The sequence below is a fragment of the Osmerus eperlanus genome, chromosome 18, assembly GCF_963692335.1.
Source record: "Osmerus eperlanus chromosome 18, fOsmEpe2.1, whole genome shotgun sequence".
Lineage (NCBI taxonomy): Eukaryota > Metazoa > Chordata > Actinopteri > Osmeriformes > Osmeridae > Osmerus > Osmerus eperlanus.
The window spans coordinates 597513-620110 of record NC_085035.1 but is presented as its reverse complement, the minus strand read 5'-3'; the positions used below and the strand labels follow the sequence as shown (position 1 = coordinate 620110).

Genomic DNA, 22598 nt, shown 5'->3' with positions numbered 1-22598 from the left:
GAGGGGAGAGATGCTGCTCAGCATCCTGTCTGAGGGGAGAGATGCTGCTCAGCATCCTGTCTGAGGGGAGAGATGCTGCTCAGCATCCTGCCTGAGGGGAGAGATGCTGCTCAGCATCCTGTCTGAGGGGAGAGATGCTGCTCAGCATCCTGTCTGAGGGGAGAGATGCTGCTCAGCATCCTGTCTGAGGGGAGAGATGCTGCTCAGCATCCAGTCTGAGGGGAGAGATGCTGCTCAGCATCCAGTCTGAGGGGAGAGATGCTGCTCAGCATCCTGTCTGAGGGGAGAGATGCTGCTCAGCATCCTGTCTGAGGGGAGAGATGCTGCTCAGCATCCTGCCTGAGGGGAGAGATGCTGCTCAGCATCCAGTCTGAGGGGAGAGATGCTGCTCAGCATCCTGTCTGAGGGGAGAGATGCTGCTCAGCATCCTGTCTGAGGGGAGAGATGCTGCTCAGCATCCTGTCTGAGGGGAGAGATGCTGCTCAGCATCCTGTCTGAGGGGAGAGATGCTGCTCAGCATCCTGCCTGAGGGGAGAGATGCTGCTCAGCATCCTGTCTGAGGGGAGAGATGCTGCTCAGCATCCTGTCTGAGGGGAGAGATGCTGCTCAGCATCCTGTCTGAGGGGAGAGATGCTGCTCAGCATCCTGTCTGAGGGGAGAGATGCTGCTCAGCATCCTGTCTGAGGGGAGAGATGCTGCTCAGCATCCTGTCTGAGGGGAGAGATGCTGCTCAGCATCCTGTCTGAGGGGAGAGATGCTGCTCAGCATCCTGTCTGAGGGGAGAGATGCTGCTCAGCATCCTGTCTGAGGGGAGAGATGCTGCTCAGCATCCTGTCTGAGGGGAGAGATGCTGCTCAGCATCCAGTCTGAGGGGAGAGATGCTGCTCAGCATCCAGTCTGAGGGGAGAGATGCTGCTCAGCATCCTGTCTGAGGGGAGAGATGCTGCTCAGCATCCTGTCTGAGGGGAGAGATGCTGCTCAGCATCCTGTCTGAGGGGAGAGATGCTGCTCAGCATCCTGTCTGAGGGGAGAGATGCTGCTCAGCATCCTGTCTGAGGGGAGAGATGCTGCTCAGCATCCTGCCTGAGGGGAGAGATGCTGCTCAGCATCCAGTCTGAGGGGAGAGATGCTGCTCAGCATCCTGCCTGAGGGGAGAGATGCTGCTCAGCATCCTGCCTGAGGGGAGAGATGCTGCTCAGCATCCTGTCTGAGGGGAGAGAGGCTGCTCAGCATCCTGTCTGAGGGGAGAGATGCTGCTCAGCATCCAGTCTGAGGGGAGAGATGCTGCTCAGCATCCTGTCTGAGGGGAGAGAGGCTTCTCAGCATCCTGTCTGAGGGGAGAGATGCTGCTCAGCATCCTGTCTGAGGGGAGAGATGCTGCTCAGCATCCTGCCTGAGGGGAGAGATGCTGCTCAGCATCCTGTCTGAGGGGAGAGATGCTGCTCAGCATCCAGTCTGAGGGGAGAGATGCTGCTCAGCATCCTGTCTGAGGGGAGAGATGCTGCTCAGCATCCTGTCTGAGGGGAGAGATGCTGCTCAGCATCCTGCCTGAGGAGAGAGATGCTGCTCAGCATCCTGTCTGAGGGGAGAGATGCTGCTCAGCATCCAGTCTGAGGGGAGAGATGCTGCTCAGCATCCAGTCTGAGGGGAGAGATGCTGCTCAGCATCCTGTCTGAGGGGAGAGAGGCTGCTCAGCATCCTGTCTGAGGGGAGAGATGCTGCTCAGCATCCTGTCTGAGGGGAGAGATGCTGCTCAGCATCCTGTCTGAGGGGAGAGAGGCTGCTCAGCATCCTGTCTGAGGGGAGAGATGCTGCTCAGCATCCTGTCTGAGGGGAGAGATGCTGCTCAGCATCCTGTCTGAGGGGAGAGATGCTGCTCAGCATCCTGTCTGAGGGGAGAGATGCTGCTCAACATCCTGTCTGAGGGGAGAGATGCTGCTCAGCATCCTGTCTGAGGGGAGAGATGCTGCTCAGCATCCTGTCTGAGGGGAGAGATGCTGCTCAGCATCCTGTCTGAGGGGAGAGGTGCTGCTCAGCATCCTGTCTGAGGGGAGAGATGCTGCTCAGCATCCTGTCTGAGGGGAGAGATGCTGCTCAGCATCCAGTCTGAGGGGAGAGATGCTGCTCAGCATCCAGTCTGAGGGGAGAGATGCTGCTCAGCATCCTGTCTGAGGGGAGAGATGCTGCTCAGCATCCTGTCTGAGGGGAGAGATGCTGCTCAGCATCCTGTCTGAGGGGAGAGATGCTGCTCAGCATCCTGTCTGAGGGGAGAGATGCTGCTCAGCATCCTGCCTGAGGGGAGAGATGCTGCTCAGCATCCAGTCTGAGGGGAGAGATGCTGCTCAGCATCCTGCCTGAGGGGAGAGATGCTGCTCAGCATCCTGTCTGAGGGGAGAGAGGCTGCTCAGCATCCTGTCTGAGGGGAGAGATGCTGCTCAGCATCCAGTCTGAGGGGAGAGATGCTGCTCAGCATCCTGTCTGAGGGGAGAGAGGCTGCTCAGCATCCTGTCTGAGGGGAGAGATGCTGCTCAGCATCCTGCCTGAGGGGAGAGATACTGCTCAGCATCCTGTCTGAGGGGAGAGATGCTGCTCAGCATCCAGTCTGAGGGGAGAGATGCTGCTCAGCATCCTGTCTGAGGGGAGAGATGCTGCTCAGCATCCTGTCTGAGGGGAGAGATGCTGCTCAGCATCCTGCCTGAGGAGAGAGATGCTGCTCAGCATCCTGTCTGAGGGGAGAGATGCTGCTCAGCATCCAGTCTGAGGGGAGAGATGCTGCTCAGCATCCAGTCTGAGGGGAGAGATGCTGCTCAGCATCCTGTCTGAGGGGAGAGAGGCTGCTCAGCATCCTGTCTGAGGGGAGAGATGCTGCTCAGCATCCTGTCTGAGGGGAGAGATGCTGCTCAGCATCCTGTCTGAGGGGAGAGAGGCTGCTCAGCATCCTGTCTGAGGGGAGAGATGCTGCTCAGCATCCTGTCTGAGGGGAGAGATGCTGCTCAGCATCCTGTCTGAGGGGAGAGATGCTGCTCAGCATCCTGTCTGAGGGGAGAGATGCTGCTCAGCATCCTGTCTGAGGGGAGAGATGCTGCTCAGCATCCTGTCTGAGGGGAGAGATGCTGCTCAGCATCCTGTCTGAGGGGAGAGATGCTGCTCAGCTTCCTGCTTGAGGGGAGAGATGCTGCTCAGCATCCTGTCTGAGGGGAGAGAGGCTGCTCAGCATCCTGTCTGAGGGGAGAGATGCTGCTCAGCATCCTGTCTGAGGGGAGAGAGGCTGCTCAGCATCCTGTCTGAGGGGAGAGAGGCTGCTCAGCATCCTGTCTGAGGGGAGAGAGGCTGCTCAGCATCCTGTCTGAGGGGAGAGATGCTGCTCAGCATCCTGTCTGAGGGGAGAGATGCTGCTCAGCTTCCTGCTTGAGGGGAGAGATGCTGCTCAGCATCCTGTCTGAGGGGAGAGAGGCTGCTCAGCATCCTGTCTGAGGGGAGAGATGCTGCTCAGCATCCTGTCTGAGGGGAGAGAGGCTGCTCAGCATCCTGTCTGAGGGGAGAGAGGCTGCTCAGCATCCTGTCTGAGGGGAGAGAGGCTGCTCAGCATCCTGTCTGAGGGGAGAGATGTTGCTCAGGGGGCAAATAGTCTATTGGCAGGGTGGGAAAAGTCTTTCATAATGCTGGTAGTCCCAGTCCTGCATCTGTTGATGTACTTGTCACAGATTGCCGGGAGACTACATCCCATAATCGTCTCTGCCGTCTTAACCACACGCTGCAGATGTAAGAGGAAGGAGGGGTACTACACATTGTAGTCTTCAAACATGTATCGTTACACAGTTAATTATATGTTGATTTAATGTAAACCACCAGGAAGTTGTATTAATTACTTTGCCTTCCTGGCTCTGATAAGAATCTTAGATGAATGTATCCAGTTAATCCAGTCTTGTGCAGAAAGAATGTACAGTGAAACTCGTAACCTTGGCACTTTCTCCTGAAGCACACATGACTACTGCAGGAAGTACTGACTCCATATTCACTTGCAAGGAGGAAGTCAGTCTCAACAGGTGAGTGAGAGGGATGGTTAGCCAGTCTCAACAGGTGAGTGAGGGGGATAACTAGTGTTGAGGAAGAAGGTGCATCCTGGGATGTGAGAGGAAGGAGAGAGGAAGATGTCAAGAACAAGAATTTGAACATTCTTGTGAACTAGCCGTAGACCATTTCACACCTACAGTGTGTGAGAATGGAAGAGGGGGAGATGGGATGACCCAACTGCAGCGATGGGTTTTACTCCTAATGGTGGTGGAGGTCAAGGACAATAAGAGATGAGGACAAGGCTTCTTGGTTCAAACAAGCTCTATTGATTACAACATGAGATATGATACAGACAGCACCAGTGTCAGAGCTACACTGCTCTCCTAAGTAACAGGAAGTAACAAGTGATAATCGGCAGAGAGAAGCAGTCCCAAACTCTGGGAGCCCTTTTCTACACAAGACACCCTTCCACCAGCAGTGTCTCCACAGTTCACATAGGAAACTCTCGCTCTTGTCAGGCCCACCACAGTTTCCTCTTGGCAATCAGCAGAAGCAGGAAGTTATACATTATACTTATTCTTGTATCTATTCCCACATTTCGCTATATTAGTAGCACACATATTATAATCCTTATATACCTGTCTCCACCACTTTTACAGGTTTCGGTCATGTGATGCGTGAGGTCATGTGATGCGTGAGGTCAAGTGATGCGTGAGGTCATGTGATGTGAGGTCATGTGATGCGTGAGGTCATGTGATGCGTGAGGTCATGTGATGCGCAAGGTCATGTGATCCGTGACATCCAGTTTCCTGTGCACACGCACATCTTTTGTTCAGACACATTATTCTTTCAACAACAACTTTTGCTCAAGCACTCACACTTAACAGCTTATAAATGCATAACAATGATAAATAATATCTTTTGTTCACTTTATACCTGAACACCCATTTCACTCTCCAACACAACTTTCCCCTGACCCCAGACTCTGTTGTTCTGTTGAGCAAACACAATATCTTACATACTTGCCGACTAAATAATTGTATTCCTGTGTGTGTATCTGAGTGTGTGTGCACACGCGTGTGTATGCATGCATAGATGTCTTGTGTGTGTCTGTGTGTGTGTGTGTCTGTGTGTGGCCGGTCCAATTTGATAACATAAGTGCCGAAAGGAAAAGGCTGTGCTTTCAGCCAGCGTGTCCCAAGATTTAGGGAGACAAAATGCTTGTTTACATTGCTAGTCAGAGCCTCAATTGTTTCATGTTACATAGTGTGTTCTCTAATTGTACATTCCACAATGTTGGGGAAACTCCCCAATGTTGGGGAAACTGCCACACCCTCCCCTGGACGGTGGCCAGGGGAGGGCACCCGGATGGCTAGACTTTGCACAAACTAGCTACTCATGTCTGGGCAAAATGGCTTGTTGCTTAGCTGTATGGCTGAAGATGTTGCTGTAGGTTTTAGAAATGTCCACTTTAGGTGTCGTAAGCTCCAGAATCCACTGTCTGTGCTGTGAAAGTCTGTCTGCAACAGCATGGCTGAATGTTGCAAGAAGGGAAGAGAGAGATTTTTGCGATGTCCACCTTCTCCCCAGAATATTCCAATCACCACCTCATGCCCACTGCCATGTCCCTGCCCTGGTTACTGGAACACAGGTGGGTACTGAACACTGAACTGTAACCAGGTGGAACACCATCAGTCACAACAAAGGCCTATATACACAATAACCCTAACCCTAACAAGCTTCAGCACCTTTACCTTCCCCCCCCCACACACACACACACACACACACATGCACCATCCCTGCACTGCACTCAGACATCCATAGTAATGTCCTCCTTTCTGACAGACTTTCATGCAACATTGACAACTTTCAATAAATGAAACGTTCCCTTGTATTCCTACTGTTTAATGTTAAACATGAATAAATCTGCCATATAGGTAATCCCTGATGAGCACCATGCATAGAATCACCAAGTCAACATGCCATATCATTTTTATTACATGTGGTAAAATAATGATGGTGAACAACTAGTATAACAAGTTTAATGTAATGAAAGACATGAGAAAATATTCACACATCAATAGAGCCTCATCATAGTCACAAGAAAGATTTATACAGGTGTATACAACTAGATGTCTAAATAAAAAATGATGCTGCATTACAGTTATGAGTTATCATCTTACACGCCCAAGCTATGTCAAAGTACTATAGATAATAATAGATGACAACAAATCAAGATAGATATGGTATAAGAACGTGTATATATAGTTATATATATAAAGCCTACTTATTGTGAGTTTTGTTACAAGCGTTAGCTATTTACTAGCCTACACATGTTGGCTGCATCAATATTCATCATATATTTATATAATATTTATATTATATTATATTTAGCTAGTTATAATATATTAATCATATGACCACCTCCACACATCTGTATGTGTGCATTATATACATAGTTGTATAATTGGTTATGTATACTTAAGTCATTTATTCATTTACTTGTTTATTTAGCCGGCTAATAGGCATGGTTACTGTAGCACTAGCTAACTAGCCTACTGTACAGTAGTCAAAGGAAACTATTAGACTACTTGAGACTATGTAATGCAGGCCAATGCTACTCAAGATACACTCTAAAGTACCCAGGTAGGAGAGTTGGGATGAATATGAGAGTCGAGACACATTGACAGACTTTACCAGAGCCTTTGCATTTTGTTTGTTTCAAGGAACGACAGTTAGCCTAGCTAGCTCGTTCGCTTCGAGCAAATTTCAGGTTACGTTGCTATGGGTGATGAGTTGCCGTTTGTCGAAATAACAACTTCCGCGTTGTGACGACGGCGTTGTCTCAACCTCGACATAATCAACCTGGAGCCTCAGGGATACCAGGGTACCTAGGCAGCCTTGCCACAGGGCCAGCCCAGGAACCATCCCTCATCCACCGAACGGACGCAGGCTACAGCGTGATCATTCAACGCCTTCGCTGATCTCATGCCTGTTACGAGGAGGTGCACAGGCGGGTTGTGCATCGTTCTCTTGTTCTAGAGCCAGTAAGATTCAGAAGATTATTGAGGGACTAGAGACTAAATTATGTACGTTAACAACCCTAGGCTTTAGAGTGAAGTTGGAAACCGACAGGTTATTTGCTGTTGAAGTCAGATGGTCTTTTAGCTTACGACTGTCAACACGAGAGACTAAAGTGATCAAGGACGAGCTGGGGTGTTTGTTTTTAAGAGCTGGGGTTGTGTTTGATTGGACGAGCCCCACACTCAACCTTCCTCTTTTTCCGGGCTTAGGACCGGCTATCTATTTTAGCTGCAGTAATAACTCCTTTACATACTATCTACTTTAAATGATTTAAGACTCCATCACCATTTAAACCTTCATCTCCGTCACATCTCGGTTTCTTTTTCTCTCCCTCTTTTCTGTTCCAACCCCAGCTACCTAACTTTCTACACACGTTCCTTCCTTCTGTCCCACCTCCATTCCATCCATCCTACTAACTTCCCATCTTCCTTTTTGCGCTCTAACAGCCTCAAGAAAAAAAAAATCATGTTTATTGTTCAGCCACAACATTGCTGTTGTTTTGAGGCTGAAGTCACTGCAGCAGAAATTAGTGACAGGTGCCACACTCACAACCATCAAGTCATTTTATATTTAATGTAGGCAGAGTTAAAACATAAGAATCCCTCACACTGTCACTGTGCTGGTCTCGCTGAGTCTCTAGGGAGGTCTTCATACTAGAAATAATAAAGATACAAGTTCACGGACTTCCGGTTTGTGGTAATGAACTTCAGGCTTGACCTGGTAGTGAATCCTAATGGTAAACGGTTGTTATTAATGAGGGGTTTGCTGATGCGATACGCCCAACTGCCTCGACAACATCCTTGGAGCTGACACTAGAGACTGTCGCGCCACGCCAACTTCACAAAGTCCCTTTAGCCGGCTAAATAAACCATATAATTGATATCCAATAATAACATTAATAATATAATAATTCTTTCATTGTTGGATCTTTTATCTCCATAGACTCCGCGTCTACAAACCAGTGAGATCGACGATGGCCTTAATGAAGATGGTGTCGTCCCGCAGGTACGAGCTTTTGCCCGTCAGTTTGGCCAGGGGGCAGAAGAGCGGGCAGCCGCTGGCGATGTTCATCTCGCTGACGGGCCGCTGGAAGGACGTGGAGCTGACGTCCGGACGGAACGCGTCGATGATGTGCTCCCTGTTGTTCTGATCCAGCAACATCAGGGTCACCTGGGAGGCAGGACAGCAGAAACACTGTTACACACGGACTGTTCCTGGACTCTGACCACTGAAACACGGTTAGAACTGAGCTCTTCTGAGCCTGGGTCTCCTGCTGTGCTTGTGGTCCTCACCTTCTGACTGAAGGGCCATTTGAGCAGAGCGTCACACTTGCCCCTCATGACCACGAAGAAGAGAGAGAGGTGAGTCCCTCGGCCTGTCCCGTCTCCGTTCAGGTACAGCCTCAGACACATCTTGTACCCATATTTACTGGAGTAGAAAGCTGCACAGGAGGAGAGGGGAGAAGAGGGAGAGAGGAGATTGAGAGGAGAGGGAGATCAATCAGGTCAGACATAAGGAAACATGGTGAGTCAAACTGAAGACTAGTAGAAGCCATGTGTCAGTTCTCTCAGGCTTCATGTCTGCATCAAAATACCCTGGCCAGCCACCAACATGTTTCACAAGTATCAATGCGCCCTTTGTCCCTGACCATAACAACGTCAGCCTTCTTCACAATCCACTTCATTGTTCATCAGTATAAAAAATATATATATATACCGCCCGCGCCATTGAAGTTAGCATTTCTTTGGCGTAGCTGGTTGAAGCGGTGTGTATAAAGGTGGTGGCCACGTTTGCAAGTCAGAGGAGCTGAGTTCAAACTCCAGGATGTGCTTATGACTACACCTGTCACACTAGGTCAGTTCATTTCCTCAACTGTCACAGGAGGGCCTTTGTTGCGGCCTGCCAGAGTGACCTGGTCTCACCTGGACAGAACATGGCAGCAGAGTGACCTGGTCTCACCTGGACAGAACATGGCAGCAGAGTGACCTGGTCTCACCTGGAGAGAACATGGCGGGCATCCTGCCGGCCGTGGCGTCCTGCCGGCGCTTGGCGAAGTCGGAGATCTTCCAGACGAACACGCCGTCGTAGGTGCAGTGTTGCAGCTCTCGCAGGATGCGTTCGCTGTCAGCCAGCTGCAGCTCTCTGGTGTTCAGGGTCCTCTCCAGCTGGTGCACCTGGAGGAACAAGCACCTGGTCACCACACCTGGCCAGCACACCTGGCCAGCACACCTGGCTCGCTGACGTGTCTCCCCTCAGTGTTTACAGTGTCACTGTGGACGCTTCAATAACAGGGCGTCAGTAAAACTTCCAGAGGGGAGTTTCCCAGCATCTTTTCTTAACCCACTGATTCAACTCGGAGAACAAACAGAAGGATTTTGTTCGTCATTACTGGAGCAGGGAGAGCTTCCTGTGGATCTACACTAACAGGACGTACATCCTCTGGACTGTGAGTCTGACCCAGTCTGGGGGGCAGCTGTCATCATACAGAGCTGGGACACAGCTGGGCAGGAGGCCAGAGGGGAGGAGGCCGGGGGGGGTGAGGCCAGGGGGGGGGGGGGGGGAGGCCAGGGGGGGGGGGGGGGGGGGCAGGGGGAGGGTTACCTTGCCGCTCAGGGCCTCGATCTTGTCCTGGTCGAGGCGGTGCTGACGTGAGGCAGCCTCCAGGGAGAGAGCGCTTCTCTCCACCTCCCTGTTCAGCACCGTCACAATGTTCTCCAGCGCCACCACCTGCACAAACACAGCTCAGGGGTTAGAGCGTCTGACTGCAAGTCAACCGTTCAAACAGACTCCCAGGTTCGAATCCAGCCTCAGGGCTCCTTTGCTACACGTTTTCCCTTCTCTTCCCCTGCCTGCATTTCCTGTCACACTTAAAACGGTCCAAAACAGCATGAAAAATGCCAACAAATATTATGTTTTGAAATCATAAAAAGGAGAGGGCCCACCACAGGTAGCGACTGTCTGGGCCTTCAGGACAACCTGTCATGTCAGTTCTGTGTATTTTCTCAAATACTTTGACCCTGATTATTATTATTATGACAACTTCTCTTTAAAGAGCAGCAGTGACCCACCTTGGTCTCCAGGCTGACAGAGTGCCCGGCCCCTGCCCCTGCCCCAGCCCCGGCCAGGCCTCCCTCCTCGGGGGCCCGGTACAGGCCCAGCCCAGAGTCCTCCTGCCACTCTCCCGGCCCCGGGGCCTCGGCACGCGGCCGCAGCAGGGACAGCACCATGGCCAGCAGCAGACGCAGGTGCTCCATCACACTGCCCTGCTCGTGGTCGCCCAGGGTCTTCCCGTTCTCCATCTGGGGGGGGGGGGGGAGAGAGAGAGGTTGGGGAGAGAGAGGTTGGGGAGAGAGAGAGGTTGAGGAGAGAGAGGTTGGGGAGAGAGAGAGGTTGGGGAGAGAGAGAGGTTGGGGAGAGAGACAGAGGTTGGGGAGAGAGAGAGGTTGGGGAGAGAGAGAGGTTGGGGAGAGAGAGAGGTTGGGGAGAGAGAGGTTGGGGAGAGAGAGAGGTTGGGGAGAGAGAGGTTGGGGAGAGAGAGAGGTTGGGGAGAGAGAGAGGTTGGGGAGAGAGAGAGGTTGGGGAGAGAGAGAGGTTGGGGAGAGAGAGAGGTTGGGGAGAGAGAGGTTGAGGAGAGAGAGAGGTTGGGGAGAGAGAGAGGTTGGGGAGAGAGAGAGGTTGGGGAGAGAGAGAGGTTGGGGAGAGAGAGAGGTTGGGGAGAGAGAGAGGTTGGGGAGAGAGAGAGGTTGGGGAGAGAGAGGTTGGGGAGAGAGAGAGGTTGGGGAGAGAGAGAGGTTGGGGAGAGAGAGAGGTTGGGGAGAGAGAGAGGTTGGGGAGAGAGAGAGGTTGGGGAGAGAGAGGTTGAGGAGAGAGAGAGGTTGGGGAGAGAGAGGTTGAGGAGAGAGAGAGGTTGGGGAGAGAGAGAGGTTGGGGAGAGAGAGAGGTTGGGGAGAGAGAGAGAGGTTGGGGAGAGAGAGAGAGGTTGGGGAGAGAGAGAGAGGTTGGGGAGAGAGAGGTTGAGGAGAGAGAGAGGTTGGGGAGAGAGAGAGGTTGGGGAGAGAGAGAGAGGTTGGGGAGAGAGAGAGAGGTTGGGGAGAGAGAGAGGTTGGGGAGAGAGAGAGAGGTTGGGGAGAGAGAGAGAGGTTGGGGAGAGAGAGGTTGAGGAGAGAGAGAGGTTGGGGAGAGAGAGAGGTTGGGGAGAGAGAGAGAGGTTGGGGAGAGAGAGAGGTTGGGGAGAGAGAGAGGTTGGGGAGAGAGAGAGAGGTTGGGGAGAGAGAGAGGTTGGGGAGAGAGAGAGGTTGGGGAGAGAGAGAGGTTGGGGAGAGAGAGAGGTTGAGGAGAGAGAGAGGTTGGGGAGAGAGAGAGGTTGGGGAGAGAGAGGGGTTGGTGATCAAGATCATATTTGTGTTCATTACCCTGCATCACCACTAGATGTCTCCATTTAGAAACTGATTGGTCCACTACATGGGGACCATTATTATTATTATATTTTGGAAACTTGTGGGCAGGGCACATGGCTGATGTCTTTGTTCAGCTTTGTTGCTATTATGTCTAACTATAGACCAGACATCAGACTGTTCATCACAAGACTGTGACACAGACGAGTTATTGTTGAAACATTACTCAGGGTATGATTATGTGGTGTCACTGTAGACTAAATAACGTTATCTTCCAGGCCTAGGGAACATGAAAATGGTATTAAAATATAGGGACTCCCAAGAAGGTAATGACAAAGTGCTTTTACACACACGCACACACACACACACACACACACACACACTTGTGATGACTGTGCAAGGCTTTCCAATCGATTTAATTAAACATGGGTGAGACATGTGAAAACAAAACTACGCCCTGCTACTAATGCAGCATGCCTGGGAGAGTTCACTAAAGTACCTACCACTGTCTTGCAGCCAACCTCGCTGAAAGGACATCCGCTCTTAGACTTGGCACAGTTCCTGGCATGGTCACTCATCTACAGGGGGTACAGAACAGAGAGTAAAAGATTAGGACAGTTAAGATGGAAGACGAGAATTCCCCTCATTTCAAAAGTGAAAGAAGATAGGCTACTCAAATAGGTACTATAAGCAGTAAATCTCCTTGAATGTGTACCCATCTATTAAAACTAGCTCTATAATACAAGAAATACAATGAGGACTTGTATAAACGAGAGTCCTGAATAAATGCTTGGGAAAACCCCCACCCACCCACGAGATAACGTCAGTTTAGCCTCGTATAAAGTATGAACACTCGGGCGCCAGTTGGCTGGCTGATAAGATTAACTACGGTACATTATACAAATTGGACCTTGACAGGAAGGACATAGAGCTGCAGGGATCGAGCACCAACCTTTTCCCGAGGGATCTTCTTTTTCCCGCAGTCTTTGCACTGTATGGGAAACTTAATGCAGATCTCATCGTGGGCCTAAAATAAAAAAACGAGTCAGATTTAGATGAGGAAAACCAGAAGGCAGGAGAAAATGTTCAGCTATTAAAGCTGTTCCACCCACATTAGAAAACAAACGATACGGCCCTTCCAGGAGGGATAGGTCACAGGCTACACGATGGACCATTTCCTGCTTTCAGATAGAAGAAACCGGCTAACTGCAACAGTACCCGTTAGCCGGAATCACTTTTTTATTTTATTTTTTTGCTGAGGCGCCATCGTCCAAAGGAGCATTGATCGGCTTATTGCGTATGCATTACCCTCATCATCTTGGCTCTTCTGCTCTCATAAATCCTTCTTTCAAAGCGTCAATAACCTGCAGACAGACAGTAGGTCCATCTAAGCAGGAACGGCCGAGTGAAAGAGGATATAGGCCTAGCATGCATCTAAACAGCTGAATATCGTTGGATGAAATATAACTTTAAAATAACTTCAAATGATGACATTTGCTTTACCCAATAAGTTATGCCACTAAAACGAAACCATACTGCAGACAATCAATAGGAACGTTTGCGAATATGCTAACCAGGGTCTTAACCTTGCAGACGGAAAAGGCGCTCCCGCCCCAGATAACGGCCAGAGCTACAAACTGATGTTGCTAGATTTAGCAACAAAAACTCTGATCTAGTTCTGGAAGTTCCTAGAGAAGCACTCTAACCTTGATCTCCTTAAAAGGGAAGGTAACTTTGCAGAACTTGCAGTTGAGAGTTCTCGCTTCACATTCCCTCTCGCTGTGCTTCTCCTTGTCCCTCCTCTGGACAGTGCTGTGGCACGCGTCACACACCACGCGGTCGAACTCACACTCGTTCTCATGATGGGCCTGTGAACAAAAATATGGCTGTCATTTTTTAGACATACTTTGTGTCGCCCTCTTGTCAAATTGACGTCAGCGTTGACACATTGTAGGTTGGGCATGTTAGTTTTAGACAAAGCCTCGACACAACAAAAAGCAAACATGCTTTCATGAAGCATATCATGAAACGAAAATATTTGACAGCGTGGAAAATATCCACAACAAGCTCATAAAACAATGTAACATTGATGACCTGAATAAGTGCACGCATCTCTGAATGACACTGTCACACTGTACATAATGTATTGCTTTCCTTGTCAACCAGACCATCAACATCATGCATGCAGGTAAAAGGAAAGTATTCAAGGCCAAACACAACAGGCCTAGCAGGTATTTCCTGTGCTTTTATGTACTGGAACACAGTGTACTTCACCTACAGATAACACTACAAAAAAACCCTCTTAGCACAACCTTCAGAACTCACTGCTCCGTGAAGGCCAGCTAGCCACACGTGAGCCACATATCAGTGAAGTTATCCCCTCTCCTCCGCCCACACAGGTGTGATGTGGGTCTTGAACCAGTCACCTCTTCATCTACGTCTATAAACTTATTGACGTATGAGGCGTCAAACCGCGCCCACACTGACTCACTGAGAACCTCTTCCTCAGTGTCCCACAGTCGTGGCGGGGTGGAGGGAGGGGAAATGTGAGACATGTTCTCGGAAGAGCACCCTCTAACTCCCCTGCATTCAGATCAGTGAGACATACTCGTCTACAGTAGTACGCTGAGTAAACGTTACTTTGCAAATATGTTGTAAAATAATAATAATAATATAAAGTTATAAGCCCCATCATTGCAGGTCCTTTCAGGCCTCCCTCTCAGATTAACTCAAATTAAGTCTTGAATATTCATTAGGGGCACAGACTGGCAAACTGGACACTCATGTAAACATCTTAAATATATAAATAAATGATTAGGGGAGGGTGATGGAGAAGGTGGGTCCTGGCAGGTGGGTGGCGTCACCGTCTGGGGATTTCTCTGTTCAGTCTTCAAACACTCAGGGAAGAAGCTCGTCGCATAGAGGCCAGGATGAAGCTGGTGAGTTAACACATTTTTGCTCTGGCTAAGCTAACAAACAGCCGTTCAATACTTTACTTCTCCTCCAACCCACACGCCTGCAAGCTATTTAAACGCCAAAACCTAACTGTGTCGATGGTTAACTTTCCGGTTACTCATTTTACTGACTAATTTTACCAAAATGAAAAGCTGAATTAGTCCCACACCCGTCTAGTTAGCTAGGGTGTTTTCCATTCAGCACCACACATACTACAATAATAGAACAATGTTTAATATGCAGGGGTGGGGATCTTTTATTAAAATACCATACCCTCCCACAGACAAGGCGTGCCTGCATGACATCATGGAAACTGCCTGACATTTGCAAGATTAGTTAACCGCACTGTTCCGCACTGGCAAAACATAAAAAGGAACATGATCCTGCTATACAACACTCTAAAGTTCTGTTTTAATTCTACCTCTTTCTTTATCTTGATTCCTGAAACTCCTCTTAAAACCACACAGGGCACACAAACTGGTTTCTCAGTTTCACAGTATTTGACATATTTAAGGATAAACTGAGAAAATGAAACCAGCAGGTCTGGAGTGCTAGGGACTTTCCAACCGCATCAGGAAGTGGGACTTGCAGGTCTCGAGTTTGCGTTTGAAAAAAACACCCACACCAATGGCATCAAAGCCTGCAAACTGTCCTTTCGCGGGCTTTGATGCCATTGGTGTGTTTTTTTTCAAATAGTGTGTGTGTGTGTGTGTGTTGGCTCAGTACTAGACTACAGTCATCGGACACTTTAATCAACACCACACAAAACAGCACAGTAGACATCCTGCCACCTCACAGCTGAGCATCCAGAGCATTCTGTACCTCACAGCTGAGCATCCAGAGCATTCTGTACCTCACAGCTGATCATCCAGAGCATTCTGTACCTCACAGCTGAGCAGCCAGAACATTCTGTACCTCACAGCTGAGCATCCAGAGCATTCTGTACCTCACAGCTGAGCATCCAGAGCATTCTGTACCTCACAGCTGAGCAGCCAGAACATTCTGTACCTCACAGCTGAGCATCCAGAGCATTCTGTACCTCACAGCTGAGCATCCAGAGCATTCTGTACCTCACAGCTGAGCATCCAGAGCATTCTGTACCTCACAGCTGAGCAGCCAGAACATTCTGTACCTCACAGCTGAGCATCCAGAGCATTCTGTACCTCACAGCTGAGCATCCAGAGCATTCTGTACCTCACAGCTGAGCATCCAGAGCATTCTGTACCTCGTAGTCCTTGACCGTTCCACACCATGAGCACTCCTCATTCAGACACTTGGCAGGAAGGCTGGCGATCTCCCTTCCTGCTGCGTTGTCCGCAAATGCCTGGCAGAATAAACGGAACAGGATGTTATGATGACTGCAGCACAAAAACTCTTGGGCACCATGAAGAGATTGCAATCCCCCCCTTGCCCCTCCCCTCCCCCAGGCTTCATTCTAAGCTTTGAGGGCCCTCCCCCCACTATGACAGGCTCACCTCACTGCTGTTCAGGATGGACTGCGGCTCCTCGTAGATCTCCTCCTGCCTGCACGCCTGGCAGGGCTTGGGGCCGTTACTGGGGAGAGAGAGGCTGTTACTGGGGAGAGAGAGGCTGTTACTGGGGAGAGAGAGGCTGTTACTGGGGAGAGAGAGGCTGTTACTGGGGAGAGAGAGGCTGTTACTGGGGAGAGAGAGGCTGTTAGTGAATGTACCCTCCCCTCCTCAGCGGCTGGCTGGCGGGCACCTACACAACACCACCCTCCTCACCTGCTCGTCTACACCCACTCTCTCAACCTGCAGGGGGTCGAGCTACAGAGATCAATAAGGTAACAGTGAAATGATAACAATTATAATCAGTCATGTATTTATCTAGCAGACGCTTTTATCCAAAGCGACGCACAGAGGGGGATTTGAACCTGCGACATATTGATCTGCCCTCAAATGCTCTGACCACTGAGCTAAACTTTATTTACAAGTTACAGGCTGTGTACCAGACTGGGTGGGTGCAAAACAAACGTTCCAAATTAACATTATAATTATGTACCTATAATCATAACAGGGTGTGTGCACCATAATCACTAGGGTTTGAAAAGGGATAATTGTGCACAAGCAGAGAGCAACAATGCAGGAAGCCAGCAGATGTTAACCCTAACCCTGCAGCAGAGTCCAAAAGGGGAAGACAGTATTGCTGATAAAGCACAAGCTTTAGCTTCAGTGCTGCACGGCTAGCTATACTGGTGCACAGCTGGCTATACTGGTGCACAGCTGGCTATACTGGTGCACAGCTGGCTATACTGGTGCACGTCTCTGCTGTACAGCCACAACCAACATCAGGTACAACCTCAGTAGTCTCTTACTAGCATGAAGCTGTCTTTCAAGATAAGAGTTTAATGCAACAGCATGGCTCAGTTACTCAAGACGTTTCCCAATAGCTATAGGGTTCTAAGGAAAGGTTGGGCAACATACTTGATTACGAAATACCTTTCCTGACATTAACCCTTGTGTTATCTTCGGGTCATTCTGACCCATCAGTCATTGTGACCCACCGTCGTATTGCGACAAATTTACTGCATACAAAAACAAAGTGAAGCATTTTCTTTTAGCCGTTGGGCTCTCAGACCCCCCACATTGCAAAAGGTTAAAGAAGGCAGCACAAGGATTAAAGGCTCAGGGTACTGAACTGTGAACTGTAACCCTAACCCCCCAAAGGGCTTGAAGGAGAGCTTAATGTTTAACCCTTGTGTTATCTTCGGGTCATTCTGACCCATCAGTCATTGTGACCCACCGTCGTATTGCGACAACTTTACCGCATACAAAAAGTGAAGCATTTTCTTTTAACCATTGGGCTGTCTCAGACCCCCCACATTGCGAAGGTTAAAAGAAAATTATTTTTATTTGTTTTTGTATTGGGTAAAATTGGGTAAACACAACGATGGTTCGTTATGAACCTTTGGGTCATGTGACCCGAAGGCAGCACGAGGGTTAAAGAGCTTTGGTGTAATCATCATCTGAGACACCGGATAGCCTTGTTACTGGCTCCTTAGTTGGTCTCACCATGAAGGTGTTTGAGTTTTCAGAAATACTTTGGAGATCAAGTTAAAAAGAATTAAGTAGTTAAGTAGAAGACACAAAGTGAAATGAATGAATTAAATCACACCAATTCATTCATTAATTGAGTATACACCATTAAACTTAGTGAAGAACGCACCAACACATTTTAGCATTACATGGTGACAGGTTAGAGGGTTGAAGCCATGGGGATATATCTCGTGAGTCAGAAAGAGCAGATGTTCCAGTGAAGCAGTATTTCCACAGGCAGGCATTGATTGCAGGTGACATCCAGAGTGATCGTCCTCGGTTCAGACGAGTTGCATCAGGCCGCAAACATCCGCTGATGAGCTTGCCGGGGCGAATACTGATGAGGTAGTGGAGTCAAGCAAGCACAAACGCACCACGCCACAGGGGGATGCTGCCTAGCTACAGCAGCACCCGGGAGGAAAGTGAGCATGCCCAGCAGAGGGGGGAGGAGGAGGAGAGAGCTGTGGAGCTCCTGTCTACCTGGTGAGGAGTTTAAAACAGTGGACACAGAAGCGATGTCCGCACTGCGCCTGGACAGGCTTCCGGAGGACCTGGTGACACTGCTGGCATTCGTACTTATTTTCCATGGGTACCGTCAGCACGCTGCTGGGGATCCCGGTGAGGGATCGGGGGGCGGAGTCCAGTGAGACACGAGCCATGCCTCTCCATCAACACCTGGGGATGAATCCTGCAGGGACAGGAAAGGCATACAGGAGTCTTACTGCAGCTGCCAGCATGTGAACAGCTCTCTGTTGAACAGCTGCATGCACAACAGCTGCACAAGACCCTCCCACAAGCACAACTGTGAAGTCAAACATTTATCTTCGAATTTCTTATGGCCTAGCATATGATTTGACTAACCCTGGTAGGTGATATTTGCATATAATTTTACTGGAAAAACAACATTCAAACTAACACCAAGTCATTTGACTTTAGGCCTTGATAAGATTGAGCATTAGATCACAAAACACAAGAGTTATAATGCAAATAATATTGGTTTTCAGTCAACCGTCAGTTGCTTGAGCCTGGGCCTCCAGCTAGCAGACCGCTTACATAAGACATGAGGCTGTGCCAAGAATGAGAACATTCTGTTCTGAATTGTAGATTAAACATTCACACAAACAGGCCTCAGAAGAAGCCATACAAGGGTGAGGAGAGAGAGAGAGAGGAGAGACAGACAAAGAGAGACAGAGACAGAGAGAGAGAGAGGCAGAGACAGAGACAGAGAGAGACAGAGAGAGGCACACATCCTGCTGAGGTTCCACATTGCAGGTGAATGAAGATTAGACATATCAGTTATGCCTGTTGAGGGTGCAGGATCAGTTCAGAGAACAGGTGCCAGGCAGGTGTCTCAAGGGTGAACGGTGTATGGTTGTGTTTATAAAGTAAACATGGTTGTGTTGATATGGTAAACATGACACTGACTGCCGTGAGGGTTGGTGGTGAATAAATACCCTTGAACTCTGGGAAAGGCACATCCTGGTTCTATGGATTTTGTTATCAACAGAAGCTATGCCCATAGAGACAAACATAGTTAAGCTGCAGAAAGCCAAACAAATGATTTGTAACAGGAGTGATTGCAGCTGCTTCCATAACGACCTTTCATAAAAATACAGGAACACTCCCCTGATGACGCAGGAAGCCACAAAGGACTTTCAACCGTTTTCAAACAGACATCTGCAACGTCTGCAACCGTAGAGGTCAGAATGCCAAAAGAGGCTGTATTGTTTGGGTGCAAAAAGCACAAACAAAGTTCACCTTCCTGGTTGCTAAAATCACAACTTCGGGGATGAGATGGCTGAGCGGTTAGAGAATCGGGCTATTAATCAGAAGGTTGCCGGTTCGATTACTGGCTGTGAAAAATGACGTTGTGTCCTTGGGCAAGGCACTTCACCCTACTTGCCTCAGGGGGAATGTCCCTGTACTTACTGTAAGTCGCTCTGGATAAGAGCGTCTGCTAAATTACTAAGTGTAAACTTCAAGTGTTTTCTGGTGCAGTTTCCCATGCAGCCACCAGGTGTAGCCATGAGACGGCTTCTTCGTATCTACGTTAATATGCAGATGACCTCTCAAAGCGACCCACCCAATAGGAAAGAGTGGATTTTCGTAAACATTTGCGCGTGTACCTGCAAGAAGGCAGCACTGAGGCGGCGATCATATCTTCTGGCGACATCTCCGACTGTCGTCACGTAAACAGACAAGCTGCGGTCGTACCCAGCGGCACTTCGATCGGAGCGGTTCTGTAAAGAGGCCGTTGAACGTGCGTTACATTCTGAGCAGCGTCGGAAATACACGAGGGCGAAAGGGCAAATGAGGAATCAGCAAACACAGTCTCCGTCACCATCTCAGGTTCCAAAGATGAAAGTGACTCACCCAGCGACCATCGAAAAATGAAAGCTAGATTGTCTTGGGGTGGAGGGAGACGACGACGAGAAAAAGACCTGAATGTTTTGCAAAGCGTCGAACTTGTGGACAACGAGTTGCCAAAGTCGTTGTCAATCCAGCATAGATGAATTATTCTGCTGACTTCATCAAGGGGAGCGAAAACATTAAGAAATTGTGGCCTTTCGTCACCAGCAACACGCCGTCGCCTACGGTGATAACTAGTAATAATCATTTTTAGTTAGCTAACGTTAGCTAGCTCTGACAAAGGCTTGCAGGCGTGCAGTCAGTGAGTGATTGATTCCCCCCCCCCCATCCTCATAAGTAACTGCCATCTTGTGGTTGACAACCAATCCTCTATTTGGGTAAAGTTGAGACTGCAGTTGACTGATAAATATATAATAATAACCACAAAGAAATACAAATAAAATTGATTATGATGGTCTGATTTATGTTCTTTTTTTTGTGAAAAAAAATCTAATAAAACACTGAATCTGTAGACTACTGCTTAAGAATCGTATTATTGCCATTTGATGACAATTGATCATATACTGTAAGCCTAAATAAGTATATTTAAAATCTTGAACAAAAGGTTGAATGTTATTTCACAAGTTTCAAAAATTGCCCCCTAAAAAAGATGTGAATTTCCTACCCTGAACGCCCGCCAGAACGATTTCACGCAAGTGAAGGAAGACCAGAAGTACAGAACCTGGGTTCTCTTCTGGAGTGTGGAGGTCTCTGCGTCAATGCTAACGAGCATGACACCGCCTGGAGGCGAGCTGGGATTGTCCGCGAGGGTGCAGGCTGTTAAGAGTCTGCACAAACCAGGGACATCATTGCCGCAGTGTCCAAGTATATCAATAGTATTTATCCTGTGGTAATATACAGTCAAAATTGTGATTCTGTCGGGTAGCTAAAACCACAACTTCAAGTGTTTTCTGGTGCAGAGTCCCCCATGCAGCCACCAGGTGGAGCCATGAGAAGCTTCTTCAAGAGTCTTTCTACGTTAATATGCAGACAACCTCTCAAAGCGACCCACCCACCCAATAGGAAACAGTGGATTTTCATAAACATTTGCCAACCACTCTTCAGTCATAGTGTTTGGCGTGTACCTGCAAGAAGGTAGCACTGAGGCGGCGATCATATCTTCTGGCGAGATCTCTTCGACTGTCGTCACGTAAACAGACAGCGGTCGTTCCCAGCGGCAGTTCGATCCGAGCGGTTCTGTAAAGAGGCCGTTGAACGTACGTCACAGAACCTCAAAACGCATGACTGGAGAAACCCATCAGGAACAGCAAAATATATTTTGGAACGTTTCGAAATTCTTCTGCAAGTCTGGACGTTATGCAATTTCAATTGAACATTTGAAATGTGAAGCAAGCTGGGATGTTGCTACACTCCTTAAGCACGCAGCCCAGAATGTTCTCCTCGGAGGTGAGGCCCCTGGAGGAGTGGTCAGAGAGAGGACAGCTGACCATCTCAACTCCAGAAGGTTCATTTGTAGATCCAATCGTAACGTATTAAAGGACGAATCAAAAGGTTCTTTCAGCCAGTCGCTCAACTCAGAAGGAGGCAACTTGCTGAGCTGGATATATTATCATTTAGTCGAACCACTCAGCAAATGTGTTCACATTCACTTCCTCTTGGGGATTTAAAAAAATCTGAAATAGATGGTTTTAAAAGGGTTCCAGTGTTTCGTTTGGTCCTTGACCCAGACCTTAGGAACTAGCTAGACACCAGCTCTGCCAAGTCATCATTTTTCATCCCCAACAGGAGTAAGTTTATAACTAAAAGAAGCTTTTGAACCATTTTTCACAAATGAGTGCCATTAACTAGATACATACCTACATATTCACACATACACTGTGATCAGGAGACCCTCTGGTACTTCTCGTATGTGGAGTCTTGCTACCCACTAATGGTCTCATTACTTCTGGCCCCAGAATTATCTACGTAATGTAAGTCAATACATTGTGAATATTTTTTAGCCAAGGATACATAGCCAACGCCTGGGTTTTAGATATTTTTGGGGCTGGTCCTACTTCAAGATATGTATTATTGGTTTACACCTATAATTTAACATTCTGACTTAAGTGTAAGTTTGTAAGGCGTTGGGTCTTGCTTTTTTAACCTTCCACTGTGACCCAAATATTGTGACTACAGACATTAAATGCTGTATAATATACATGTCAAATATATATGTACGTGTTTAAGTTTTCTACATAAGAAAAGCATTGCTCCATACAATACAAGGGTAATGACAGTGGAAAGCAAAAAGTATAACCCTTGATATCCCTACAGTCTAGCTAATTAGCCTATATGTGAAGAAACCGTGTTTGTCAAAAGTGGTTTAACTGGTTCTCCGGTGACACTAAACGTTGAAGAGTCGTATGCTATGTAAGTTTGATCCATTCCCATAAGTGGGCCATATAGGCATACACAACTAAACACTTTGTTAACACTCAGGGTAAAGGTTGTTGTTTCTCAACAGTCAGTAAAATGTCTCCCTTCTCCTATTACACTGATCTCTTCCTGCACAGGGCGAACGCAGCCATTGCTTCGTAAACCGCACAATACGCAACCAAGCTACAGACGAACTGGCTAAGATAAGCAGTGTATTCCCATCCACAAAACGTAGTCAGACAACTACACTAGCATCCAAACTGCAGTTGAAAGTTCTACTCACCAAGTAAATGTGCCAATTTTCGGTTAC

General features: G+C 48.5%; 1 protein-coding gene across 4 annotated transcripts; it reads right to left on the bottom strand.

Annotated features, from left to right (window-relative positions):
• Positions 1-5990: 5990 nt before the first annotated feature.
• On the bottom strand, positions 5991-22594 carry traf2b (Tnf receptor-associated factor 2b). Of its 4 annotated transcripts, none has more exons than XM_062484567.1 (12): positions 22572-22594; positions 17984-18191; positions 15923-16001; positions 15673-15771; positions 13199-13360; positions 12445-12519; positions 11996-12070; positions 10167-10397; positions 9700-9825; positions 9095-9272; positions 8391-8539; positions 5991-8268 (listed from the first exon to the last, which is right to left on the bottom strand). In XM_062484567.1, the coding sequence occupies exons 2-12, from the start codon at positions 18160-18162 to the stop codon at positions 8050-8052; spliced, it is 1572 nt and encodes a 523-aa protein (XP_062340551.1). In that variant the 5' UTR covers positions 18163-18191; positions 22572-22594; the 3' UTR covers positions 5991-8049. The 4 variants fall into 4 exon arrangements, with proteins under 4 accessions (XP_062340551.1, XP_062340549.1, XP_062340550.1 ...); XM_062484565.1 differs by lacking the exon at positions 22572-22594 and adding an exon at positions 20998-21144; XM_062484566.1 differs by lacking the exon at positions 22572-22594 and adding an exon at positions 19630-19743.
• Between the last annotated feature and the right edge of the window lie 4 nt (positions 22595-22598).

Bases quoted from the DNA above. Each gene is read 5' to 3' on its own strand.
- traf2b (XM_062484567.1), bottom strand. From the start codon at position 18,162: ATGGCTCGTGTCTCACTGGACTCCGCCCCCCGATCCCTCACCGGGATC. The intron at 16,002-17,983 runs GTAGACAGGAGC...CTCTCTCCCCAG, and splicing joins TGTTTTAAACTCCTCACCAG to TAACGGCCCCAAGCCCTGCC. The intron at 9,826-10,166 runs GTGGGTCACTGC...GTGTTTGTGCAG, and splicing joins CTGTCAGCCTGGAGACCAAG to GTGGTGGCGCTGGAGAACAT.